Source organism: Fundulus heteroclitus, chromosome 12, assembly GCF_011125445.2.
Source record: "Fundulus heteroclitus isolate FHET01 chromosome 12, MU-UCD_Fhet_4.1, whole genome shotgun sequence".
NCBI lineage: Eukaryota > Metazoa > Chordata > Actinopteri > Cyprinodontiformes > Fundulidae > Fundulus > Fundulus heteroclitus.
Window position 1 is genome coordinate 47,961,274 of NC_046372.1, and position 11,541 is coordinate 47,972,814.

The window sequence follows — 11,541 nt, forward strand, 5'->3', positions numbered from 1 at the left end:
TCTCATTTTTGTTTTATGCAATATTGGTTCAGCTGTTCAGTAACGCAGCATCACTTTTTTTTTTTTTTTTTGCAAACCACATCCACTTACCACATCACAGAAAAAAAAGAGCTCACTGGCCATCTTCCCCATACAGCCACTGACAAGATCAGTGTGACAGAAGACTGTGTTGCGAGAAGTGCTTGTTCACGCCGACGTCAGCTCCAGCCCTGGTAAGGTCTGTTTGAACTGTTTCATAGAAAGGAGCAGCCGCAGCTGGAGGGTTTCAGACATTAGAACCCGTGTTTGTTCAGATACTCCGTAAATGTGAAAGCGGTTTAAAGGTCATTTAAGGAAAATGAATTTAAGTAAATCTAGATGTAGTGTAACGCTTGTCAGGCTTTGGAGACTTATCTGTGGCCTTGTGAGGAACTGAAATGTCCCAGACACCTCACCTGGAATCTGATACGCTCCTATTTTGAGCCCAATGAGTCAAAGGGAAAGCTTCACTGGTAATATAATGTGAGCCACATTCAGCATAAGTTACAGGATCAATTTGTTACGTCATTGGGTGCATTTAAAACTAGACAAATCAATAGCACATAATATTGTATATTCTGCTACCAGCATAGTGGCACCTTTTATAAAGTGTTACACAGCTAAACACTTGTTTAGTGTGCTGTGTAATCATAACAGCTTGAAACATGTGATGGGAAATAAGCAGATTTTTCTTGGCACTGAAAACAGGAACTCTGCTCAGAGACGTCTTCTTTCATTCTTACTGAAAGCAGCATTTTTACTCAAATACCGTTCTGACAAATGTCAACTGATTTACTTCAAACTTTATACACCAAATGTCTTTGGAAATAAAACCCTTCAAGATGCATGGAGAGTGAAAGGAGCAATTTAGTTTGACATTTTACTAAAACCAAGAAAACGCTCATAAGTAACAAATTATCATCAAAAATATATTAGTTTAATCAATGATATTCCTACTTTACATGAATTAAATTTCATTCCTGGTTTAATTTTGTGAACAAGGCATTGTCTGATTGGAGGCTAACCTTCTATGTGGGATTACCCACATAGAAGTGGGTAAACTGAACTTTTTGAACTTTTTGACAGGTCCACCTGTGTCTGCAGACAGGTGTCAGGTCAGTCATGGCTGAGTGAACGTAGAGACACCCGCAGCTCTCTATCCCTAAACAGTGCAGCTGATGTTAGAGGTTTCTTTAGGCATTCTTATCGCCCAAATGTAAACCACCAACGGCAAAGATATGGTGCTTTATATAGTTATGACAGGTTGGTAAATGACCAGTTTTGACTTGTACATTTAGTGTCTCACAAGTAGGTCCACACTTACATTGCTGTAAATAGTTTATCCCTCCCCCCACCCACACACACATTAAATGCACATAGCCATTAATGCTTAAACTGCTGGCAATACACGTGTAGATGAAAATGTCCGAATTTTGTGGCCACCATTATTTTCCAGCATTGCCTTAACTCCCATGGGCATTGAGTTTGCTGGAGCTTCATGGATTGCCACTGGAATCCTCTTACTCTCCTCCATGACAACATGATGGAGATGCTGGATGTTAGATGTTGTTTGCTCTGTCTTCTCTTATCCCCAGTCAGTCGAGGCAGAATAATCCACTGACGCTCCATGCTCATCCAAAAGGAGAAAACTCTTTGGCTCATCGGACTGTAGGATTCGATGGAACTGACTTTTTAATGTGCCTTGAGATGACATCTAGTGAATCGGCACCACATAATACGCTGAAGTGACTTGGTCATCTTAGAGGTGTGTTGTGGGTTGTTATCATGTTAGAGATGTCACACTACAGTTAGGCCCAGAAATATTCGGACAGTGACACAAGTTTTGTTATTTTAGCTGTTTATGAAAACCTATTCAGGATACAATTATATGATCAATATGGGCTTAAAGTGCTGGAATTTCAGAGTATTCACATCCACATTGGAGCAAGAGTTTAGGAATTACAGCTCTTTAATTGTAATTTTTATTGAATTTGCATGGGCTCTTCCCTCATCAACCTGTCATCATTTAAGCAGTTAAAAGGTTTGGAGCTGATTCCAGGTGTGGCATTTACATTTGGAAGCTGTTGCTGTGAACATATAATATGCAGTCAAATGAGCTCTCCATGGAGGTGAAACAGTCCATCATGACAGAAAGCAGAAATGTTAGGACTGTCCAAATCAACAGTTTGGTACATTCTGGGGAAAAAAGAAAAGAAAAGTGCACTGGTGGGCTTGGGAACTCAAGGAGGACTGGATGTCCATGGAAGACAATACTGGTGGATGATCGCAGAATCCTTTCCATGATGAATAAAAACCCCTTCCCAACATCCACTCAAGTAAAGAACACTCCTGGTAGTAGAGGTATCACTATCTAAGTCTATCATAAAAAGAAGACTTCATGGTAGTAAATACAAAGGATTCACCACAAGGTACAAACCATTAATCAGCCTCAAAAACAGAAAGGCCAGAATTGACTTTGCCAAAAACACCTGAAGAAGGCAGCCCAGATCTGGAACAGCATTCTTTGGACAGATGAGAGTAAAATCAACCTGTACCAGAAAGATGGAAAAGAGAAAGTTTGGAGAAGAACCGGAACAGCTTGTGATACAAAACACGCCACATCTTCTGTAAAACATGGTGGAGGCAGTGTGATGGTATGGGCATGCATGGCTTCCAGTGGCTCTGGGTCACTTGTGTTTATTGATGATGTGACAAAAGACAGAAGCAGCCAGATGAATTCTAAAGTGTATAGGGATATACTTTCTGCTCAGATGGCGCTTCACAGCACAGATGGACAATGATCCAAAACATACTGCAAAAGCAACCCAAGAGTTTTTTTAAAGCAAAGAAATGGAATATTCTGCAATGGCAAAGTCAATGACCAGACATCAATCCAATCGAGAATGTATTTCATTTCCTTACGACAAAACTTAAGGCAGAAAGACCCACGATCAAGCATTAACTGAAGACGGCTGCAGTAAAGGCCTGGCAAAGCATCACTAAGGTGGAAGCCTTGTGTTTGGTGATGTGCAAGGGTTCCAGACTTCAGGCAGTCATTGTCTGCAAAGGATTCTCAAGAAAATATTGAAAAGTAAATTTTTTCTTACAGTAACAATGTTTATTTGTCCAATTACTTTTGAGCCCCTGAAATGAGGAGCGCTTGTATAAAAATAGCTACAATTGCTACATGTTTAATCATATGTTTTTATTAAACCCCTTGAATTAAACCCTAGTTTGCATTTCAATTATATTGTAGTTGTTTAATTTAAAATCCAACGTGGTGGCATGCTGAGCCCAAGATTGTATCACTGTCCAAATATTTCTGAGTCTAGCTGTATTTTGGTGAGCATTTTATGATAGGTGTTTTCAGTATCAATTTGTTGCTAAAAAAACATGATTTATGATCATCAAACTGTGATATCAAGCTGTGGAATTTGTTGCAGATTTAATCACACAATAAGCACTGCGAAGTTTGACGTGGCTAAACAAAGCAGAAAACAACTTCCCTAAAAATGACCAGGGACAAGGCCTTAAAAAAGCGTCCAATGTTCAAAGTAAAGTTTTGAAATGCTTTCAGAAAGCCTGGAGAAGTTTCACTTAAAAGCATCTAAAAGATAAGCCAACGTCTGCCTTCTTGGGGCAAAAATCTTAGTTGCTGTTACAGTGACTTTATGATCCTAAATTGCCATACAGTTCTATAATTCTATGAAACCCAGTTATTAAATTTCAGCTCATATTCCTCAGTCTTATGGATCACCTGCAGTAAAATTCACCCTGTTATTTGTTTGCACATAAAATATATTCATAGTTTTAAAGTTTTGCTGTTGTGAAACCTGGATTAACTGAAGTGAACTACCTGACCACTGTGATGGTTGGCTGAGTTTCCACCACAGGAGAAAAAAAACTTTACTTTGAGGAAACGGGAAGGGTCGATCGAGCCTAAAATAGGAATCAATTTTTTTAAGGTCTAAAATGTGTTTCTTAATTAAGCTAATTCTTGTGCTCACTTCATTAAAAAAGAAACAAAAACAAAACTTTACATCTGTATAATACCTAGTCCTGTGTTTGGTGCTACTTATGTGGCAGACATGTGCCACACTAATTTTCACGTGCAATCAGATTCTGTGACTCTGCTTTCACTGACTCCTCCATAACTCCTCAAAGAAAAGCGATAGAGATGAACCTTTTCACTTTTACACACTGCGCTAAACCATGTTTATCCTCATGTCAAATTTCAATTGTAGCATTAATGATTAATACAAACACTGTTTGAATTTAAAAACAATAAACAGAATTTCAAACAAATTGAAAGAAGTTAATGTAGGATAGGACTACCTGATATGAAACAAAATGATCTATGATAAAATAGATCAAATAATATCCCTTTCCCTTAACAGTTGTTGTCACCAGAACTTATGGTTTGTATAATTTTCCTTTAGGAACATAAAAACATTACAGAAGGAAATATTACATAGGAAAAGAAAAACATTACATTAACAAAGGAATAAGCAAAGTAAGTATTTGATAAGATTTCTAGGCCAGGGATTCCCAAAGTGTGGTGCTGCCATTATGGGTTGCGTGAGATGAAACATGCAATGGCGGTTTGACAGTATTTCTCCCCCACACCATAAAGACGTATAAATAACCTTTCCTTTGTAAAATATCTCTATCTCTCTCCCCTCTTCATGTCGTTTACATCAATAGAGGGAACATTTATTTCGGGCCTAAAGTTTTATTTACAAGATTAAATTAAGTGACTCAGTCTCTATCGATTGTGCAGCACCTACAAACAGCACTGCTCATGGTGCTGTGACTCTGAACGGCTACAAACACCGATGCGCATGATGCGCCCACACCGCTGCTGCTGGTGGGAAAGTTGGTGGTAGATGCGTTTTTTTCACTATGTTCACGCACAGGTCTGTAATACTTTTCATTGTGATTCAGACAGGTGCAGTTCGTTTTAAAGATGCAGTTTTAGTGCGTATTCAGACCTGAACAGGGAAACTGGCAACCGGTGGTGGGGGCTGTGGGGAGCTGAGGTGTGTTGCCATGGGCGTGTTTACCTGGTAAATATAACCGCTTAGAAACAATTAAGAAATTCAAATTATGCTTTAATTTTATTTCCATAACCTTTGTCATGATGGTTGTGTTATTGTAACTGCAACTGCAATTTATTTATTTTATTTTATTTTTTTGAAGATTGGAGGTTCGTCAACCCGGCTGGGACACAGAAGGGGGTGCGCGGCTAAAAAAGTTTGGGAACCACTAGTCTAGGCCCATCCATTTTGTATCAGGGCCCACCCAATAAGATGGCTTTCCTTTGAATTTGTTTATTTTAGGGGTATCACTTAAAAGTCATCATAAAAATCATAAAAATATAAAATGAAGCATAAAATACAATTTGATTTATGCTTGTTCCAAACATGAAAACAGCAAGCCGCTGGACTGTATTAAGCCAAATGCAAGGAGATACTGGAAACATCAATTTTTTTTGAGAAACCATCAGCATGTGAAGATGGTGATGGATGTCAATCAATTAAATTAAATGTTATGTATATAGCGCCAATTCATGAAACATGTCATCTCAAGGCACTTTACAAAGTCAAATTCAATCATAATATACAGATTGGGTCAGATTATACAGATTGGTCAAAAATGTCCTATATAAGGAAACCAGTTGATTGCATCAAAGTCCCGACAAGCAGCATTCACTCCTGGGGAACCGTAGAGCCACAGGAAGAGTCGTCTGCATTGTACATGGCTTTGCAGCAATCCCTCATACTGAGCAAGCATGAAGCGACAGTGGGAAGAAAAACCACCCATTAATGGGAAGGAAAACCTCCGGCAGAACCGGGCTCAGTATGAACGGTCATCTGCCTCGACCGACTGGGGTTACAGAAGACAGAACAGAGACACAACAAGAGAGACAAAAAAGCACAGAAGCACACATTGATCCAGTAATCTGTTCTACATTAGATGGTAGTAGCGGGTGATCTGTCTTCCCTAGATGATGTCACAGTTAACAGAACGCCAGACCAGGTGTACCTACTATGAAGAAAAAAGAGAGAGAGCAAAAAGTTAAAAGCTGAAATGACAACAGTTATTTCAATGCAATGCAATGCATGCAATCAATCAATCAATCAATCAATCAATCAATCAATCAATCAATCACTTTAATTTGGTAAATTGTCCACATTAAACACATAAATAACAAAAGAACAACAGTAAACAAACGTGTGCCAAACGAGACATTCCTCTTAGGGGGCACCGAGAAACAGAAGTGCGGCGTATTGTTTTAGGAAGTAGGCACCTTGTGGGACTGCTGCATCACCTTGCACTTGAATTCAGGTGCACATATTCAGTTTAATCACACGGTGATGTTGGTACACACTTTTAAGGGGCATTTTTATGGTCATTCCTCTTTCACTCACAGACAATCTATGGTTATTGGGCTGCAACAGCATCAGAAAGAACAAATTTAAGTTTAAGGTGGGGGGGGGGGCTTAGTGAAGTTGCTGGGGGGGGGGGGGGATTTAAAGAAGATTTAATTTATTGTTATATGTTCTCCTGCGGGCTGCACGGTGGTGCAGTGGGTAGTGCTGTTGCCTTGCAGCAAGAGAGTCCTTGCCCTGGGTCTTTCTGCATGGAGTTTGCATGTTCTCCCCGTGCATGCTTGGGTTCTATCTGGGTACTCCGGCTTCCACCCACAGTCCAAAAACATCACAGTTAGGATAATTGGCCTCTCAAAATTCTGCTTAGGTGTGAGTGTGTGTGTGAATGGTTGTTTGTCCTGTCTATCTCTGTGTTGCCCTGCGACAGACTGACGACCTGTCCAGATAGGCACCAGCACCCCTTGCGATCCCACAAGGGACAAGCGTGACAGAAAATGGATGTTTTACTGCAGTTGGCTTTTCTTTGTTCAACTGTCGAAAAGATTGGTTGGAGGGGGTCGTGAAAACTTTCTTTGAATTAATTTTAGGGCATACCAAGAAAAGTTTAGGAACCGCTGCCTTAAGGAGTCCCTTAGGGATGGGGGTTAAATTAGATCTCTTGTAGCCTTTTCAAAACCACTCCACTGTGGATGGCTTACATGAAGTGATGGAGCAACGTCTCCACCAGCCTACTGAAAGCACTCACATCCAGTATGCTTAACAAACTACTGAAGTAATCAATGATAACGAGGGGTGTAACACCACATTATGTAATAATGTCGCAATATGTAATAATGTAATTACAAAAAACATAATTGAAACCGTATTATGTAATAATCAATGCAAAATTTAATAAAATCCTTGAACTAATTCTGTTATACGTTCTACCGCATTATGTAATAACATTATTACATTTTTAGCTGATTATTACAAAATGCGGATGTAGCTCTAGTTTAAAAAAAATATAATTATGTGGTGCATTATGTAATAAACAATCACAAACCAGTGTTGTGTTCATCCTAATAAATATACTTGTAATAATGACGATCATGTCCCCAGACATTCAAATCTTTGAAAGTTTGTTACGTAAATGCTTACGTTTTCGTTATTTGCCTATATTCACATTATTGAATTGTAGGTGAGGTTGTGGCTCACGCCTCTGACACCACATCTAATTATTGTAATCAACATTTAGGGTGAAAGTGACATACCGGTGCTCTAGAACCTGTCTTCATTAAGAAGCGCCCCCTGCTGGTCAGCAGTCTTATTGGCCCTATGTGGCAAGCTCATGTCTTTACCCTCGAAGTGGATACATTGGCACTACTCTGAGTAAGACAATTTTTATATAGTTTAATGTGTTTTTATTACAAAAGGTTGTAGTTGAATATCATAGATGAATTGTTGAAAATACTAATTTGAAAGGCATGGATTCTTTTGCTAATCTTATAATTAGCAAACGACTACAATTGAATCGAACTGTAACATGTTTTCCCGCCTCATGTCACATATGTTTTGTATTACATTTGTAGTACGTATTACATTGTTATTGACAGGAAAACTGAAGCTGAAGCAAACTCCCTGTCCATCTGTCAGCCCTCACAATGACACTTTGTAATAATTTGTGCAAAATGTAATAATGTTATTATATAATCTGGCAGAACGTATTAGAAAATGTGAACAATGATTTAATTACATTTTGCATCAATTATTACAGAATGCAGTATCAATGATGTTTTAGTACATTTTGAAGTCCGATTTTATTACATTATTACATAATGTGGCGTTACAAGGGAGTTTCTCACTACTGACGGCTTTTTGACGATGACCATATTTGGACTTTTTGCAGAGATGGTCTTTAATGTTTTGTCCCAACCTGTTTAAATTTAAACACAGTTTTCAATCGACTTTCAACTCCTCTATTCTTTTTCTCGCTTGCAAGTATTTCTTCTTTATACATTTTTAAGCTTTTAATCAGGTGTACATGACACTAAAGCACCTCTCTGCTTTTTCCCCACAGGTGCCAGAACCTAAACATGCCCGGGTCGACAACGGTTGGAGTTTTCACAACTGTGTCAAACACCAGCAATTCCTCATCTCTTTGCCACGGGGAGAACCAGCATGTTGCTCTCACCTTTTTCCTCTGCCTGGTCTTCTTCGTCGGCTTCGTCCTGAACATATTCAGCCTGTGGGTGTTCTGGTGCCGTTTTCCGTGCTGGACGTCTGGAACCAATCTGCAGTTCCACCTGGCTCTGAGTGACACCATCGCCACGCCTGTTACTCCCATGATGGCCGTGTATTTTGCGTTGGGTAACGACTGGCCCTTTGGACCATTCCTGTGTCGGGTCAAGATCGTCCTGCTGATGATCCATTTTTATGGCAGCACAATATTTCTTACTCTCATCAGCATCCATCGATACGCTTCGGTGGTGCACTACAACAGAAGCTGTTGCATCAAACACAAGCCGTTTGTTCGGAAACTCAGTGCGTGTGTTTGGGTTCTGTTGGTGATCCAGGCTCTGATCTATGCTATCCTGCTCCCTCCCAGCAAAGAGAGGGGCACCGGTCAATGTCTCTCCATCTATCAGAAAGGTCTGACTGATTCCTACTTCATCATTAACTTCATCCTGTTCATCTTTGGATTTCTGCTTCCTTTCTCCGTGTCTGCTACATGCTACGGCTTTTTGGCAAACAAGCTGACTGATCTCAACAGCAGCACAGCCAAAGGTCTGAAAGTCAAGCAGAAATCTCAGCGGATGATCGGCATATGCTTGCTTATATTCGGTGTGTGCTTCCTGCCATTGAACGTGCTGCGAACTCTGGGCGTCGTGTTCAAAAAATTCTACCCGCTAAAATGCAGAGCCCTCAGGCAGATTGAGACAGCGTATTACTCCTCCTGGGTTTTAGCAGGCGTGAACGGCTGTCTGGACCCTGTGCTGTACTGTTTTGGGTCTCAGAATTTTCGAGATGCATTTCAGTCTCTCCGTATTGAGAAGACTGATGCTCCAAACAGACTGACCAAAAGTGAGTCAGAAGTTACTGCAACTAAGTAACCTACAGGGTTATTGACTGATTGGAGCCAAATAAACCAAAGCATACTTGGAAACAACCAAAGTCTGGCAGGTTGGCAATCTTTATCATTTCTTTGGTCTTGTAGTTTTGTAGATTTCCTTTCCTGTTGTACAACAGGATTAACCAAAGCTACTTGACTGTTTTTAGCTCTTTATTTGGTCGTTCAAAAACAGCTCAGATTCATAAATTTGTACAATAATTTCATTTATTTGCTAATTGAAATAAGTTGCAAAGTTGTTGTTTTTTTAAGCAATGCTTGTCTATGTGGTTCAATTAACGAATGGTGAGTGATTGATGGGTTTCCTCATAGGGGCCCCTTTGATAGTTTTGATTTAGATTTTTGATGTTTTATTGAAAACTGTAAAGTATACTAAAAAATAAAAATTATTTAAAAATTATGAAAGCAATTTGAAATGTCAAACAGTTTTCAGAAAAGGAAACTGAGAGGAGGTTTGGTTTCCACCGATTTAAGCCTGTTTGCTGTCTATTTAGAAATGTATCTTTTATATGTTCTTAAAATATTGACTAAAAAAAATATTTTTTACTAGTAGTTTTCAACTGTTTAAAATTTCTGTAAATAGTATTTTTCTTTTTGCATGTGTTCTGCAGTCCTTTCATGATTCTCAGAGAATTATTTTTTTTATTCCTACTATACTCCTTTATGGGAAAATGTTTATTTAAATTCTGTGAACATTTCTAAAAAGATGTCTTATAAGCTACATCAGTATTTTTTTGTGATAGATGTTTAATTTGTGTGCCAATAAATAATTTTTCAACAGAGTAGTTGCCTCTATGCATTTACTCTGCTATATAATTGTTTTGGTTCAGAGATCCTAGCAATCTATGAATTAAAGCTTCTCAAGTTACATCCATCCATCTTCTATACCTTGTAAACCCATGCAGGGTCACAGCAGGTCACATTGCCAGTTTATCACACATACACTTTTCTTTTGGCTTTCCCTTTCAGGGATCGCTACAACAAGTCACATGTCTCCATATAACCTGGCCTGCCACATCTTCTTCTGGCACACCAACTCCATTCATGAATCTCCTCTTTGGTCTTTCTCTAGGGCTCTTGCCTGGGAGTTCCAGCCTTAACATCCTTTTACCAGTGTCCTCACCATCCCTCCTCTGTGAATGTCCGAGTCATCTCTGTCTGGCCTCTCTGCCTTTGTCTTCAAAACATCTAACATGAGCTGTCCTTCTGATGTGCTCATCCTGATCCTCTCCATCCTCGTCACCCCAAAAGAGAAACCTAAACATCTTTATCTCTGCTACCTCCAGCTCTGCCTCCTGGCTCTTCCTCAGTCTCTAAACCAGACAACACCGCTGCTCTCACCACCATCTTCTACATCTTTCCTTTCATTCTTGCTGATACTCTTTTTATCACACAACTCACCTGACACTTTTCCCCACCCGTTTCAACCATTATTCTGGGCTGCCTACTCTAAATACTTAAAATCCTCCACCTTCTTTATCTCTGCTCCCTGTAACCTTACGGGTCCAGTTAGGTCCAAAACCAGCCCAGCCAAAGAATGGAAAGTTAAGCGAAAATCTCAGGGGAGTCTGGCAGTTGTGAATATTTTTTGTTTGTTTTTTTACATTTTATTTAACATTTTCTACAACAATCAGTGCAAAACATTCAATAAAACATTTAACCAAATGTGGAGCTCTCCAGTTCATGTCACTCTTTCCATAGCATAGATTATAGGTCAAATGTGTTTAGTTGTCCTTTCCCAGTAGCGCCCTTGGTCCCTTGAAGGTAGGCTGTCCATTTCTCCCATTTATTTAAAAGACATCTGCTCTTAACCTCGGATGGAAACTACTCTTTTCCATATCGTATATACTGTCTACAGTCTCCTTCCAATGGTCCAAACTTGGTGGCTCAGCTTTATTCCATCTTTTTTTCCCTTCCTGCTTCTTGGTGAAGGTCCTCTCTCTTTTCCCCATCTCCCTGCCCCATTTCCCTGTCTGCTTTATTAATCATTTTTGGATGCCCCTTTTTGCATATATTCCAAATTGT

At 39.4% G+C, this 11,541-nt stretch overlaps 1 protein-coding gene across 1 annotated transcript; it reads left to right on the plus strand.

Moving 5' to 3' along the window:
• The first annotated feature begins 132 nt into the window (after nt 1-132).
• On the plus strand, nt 133-10,135 carry LOC105915358 (P2Y purinoceptor 2). Its single transcript, XM_036143556.1, has 2 exons — nt 133-212; nt 8,467-10,135. Exon 2 carries the CDS (start codon nt 8,483-8,485, stop codon nt 9,497-9,499), a length of 1,017 nt encoding a protein of 338 aa, XP_035999449.1. The 5' UTR covers nt 133-212; nt 8,467-8,482; the 3' UTR covers nt 9,500-10,135.
• The last annotated feature ends 1,406 nt before the right edge of the window (nt 10,136-11,541 follow it).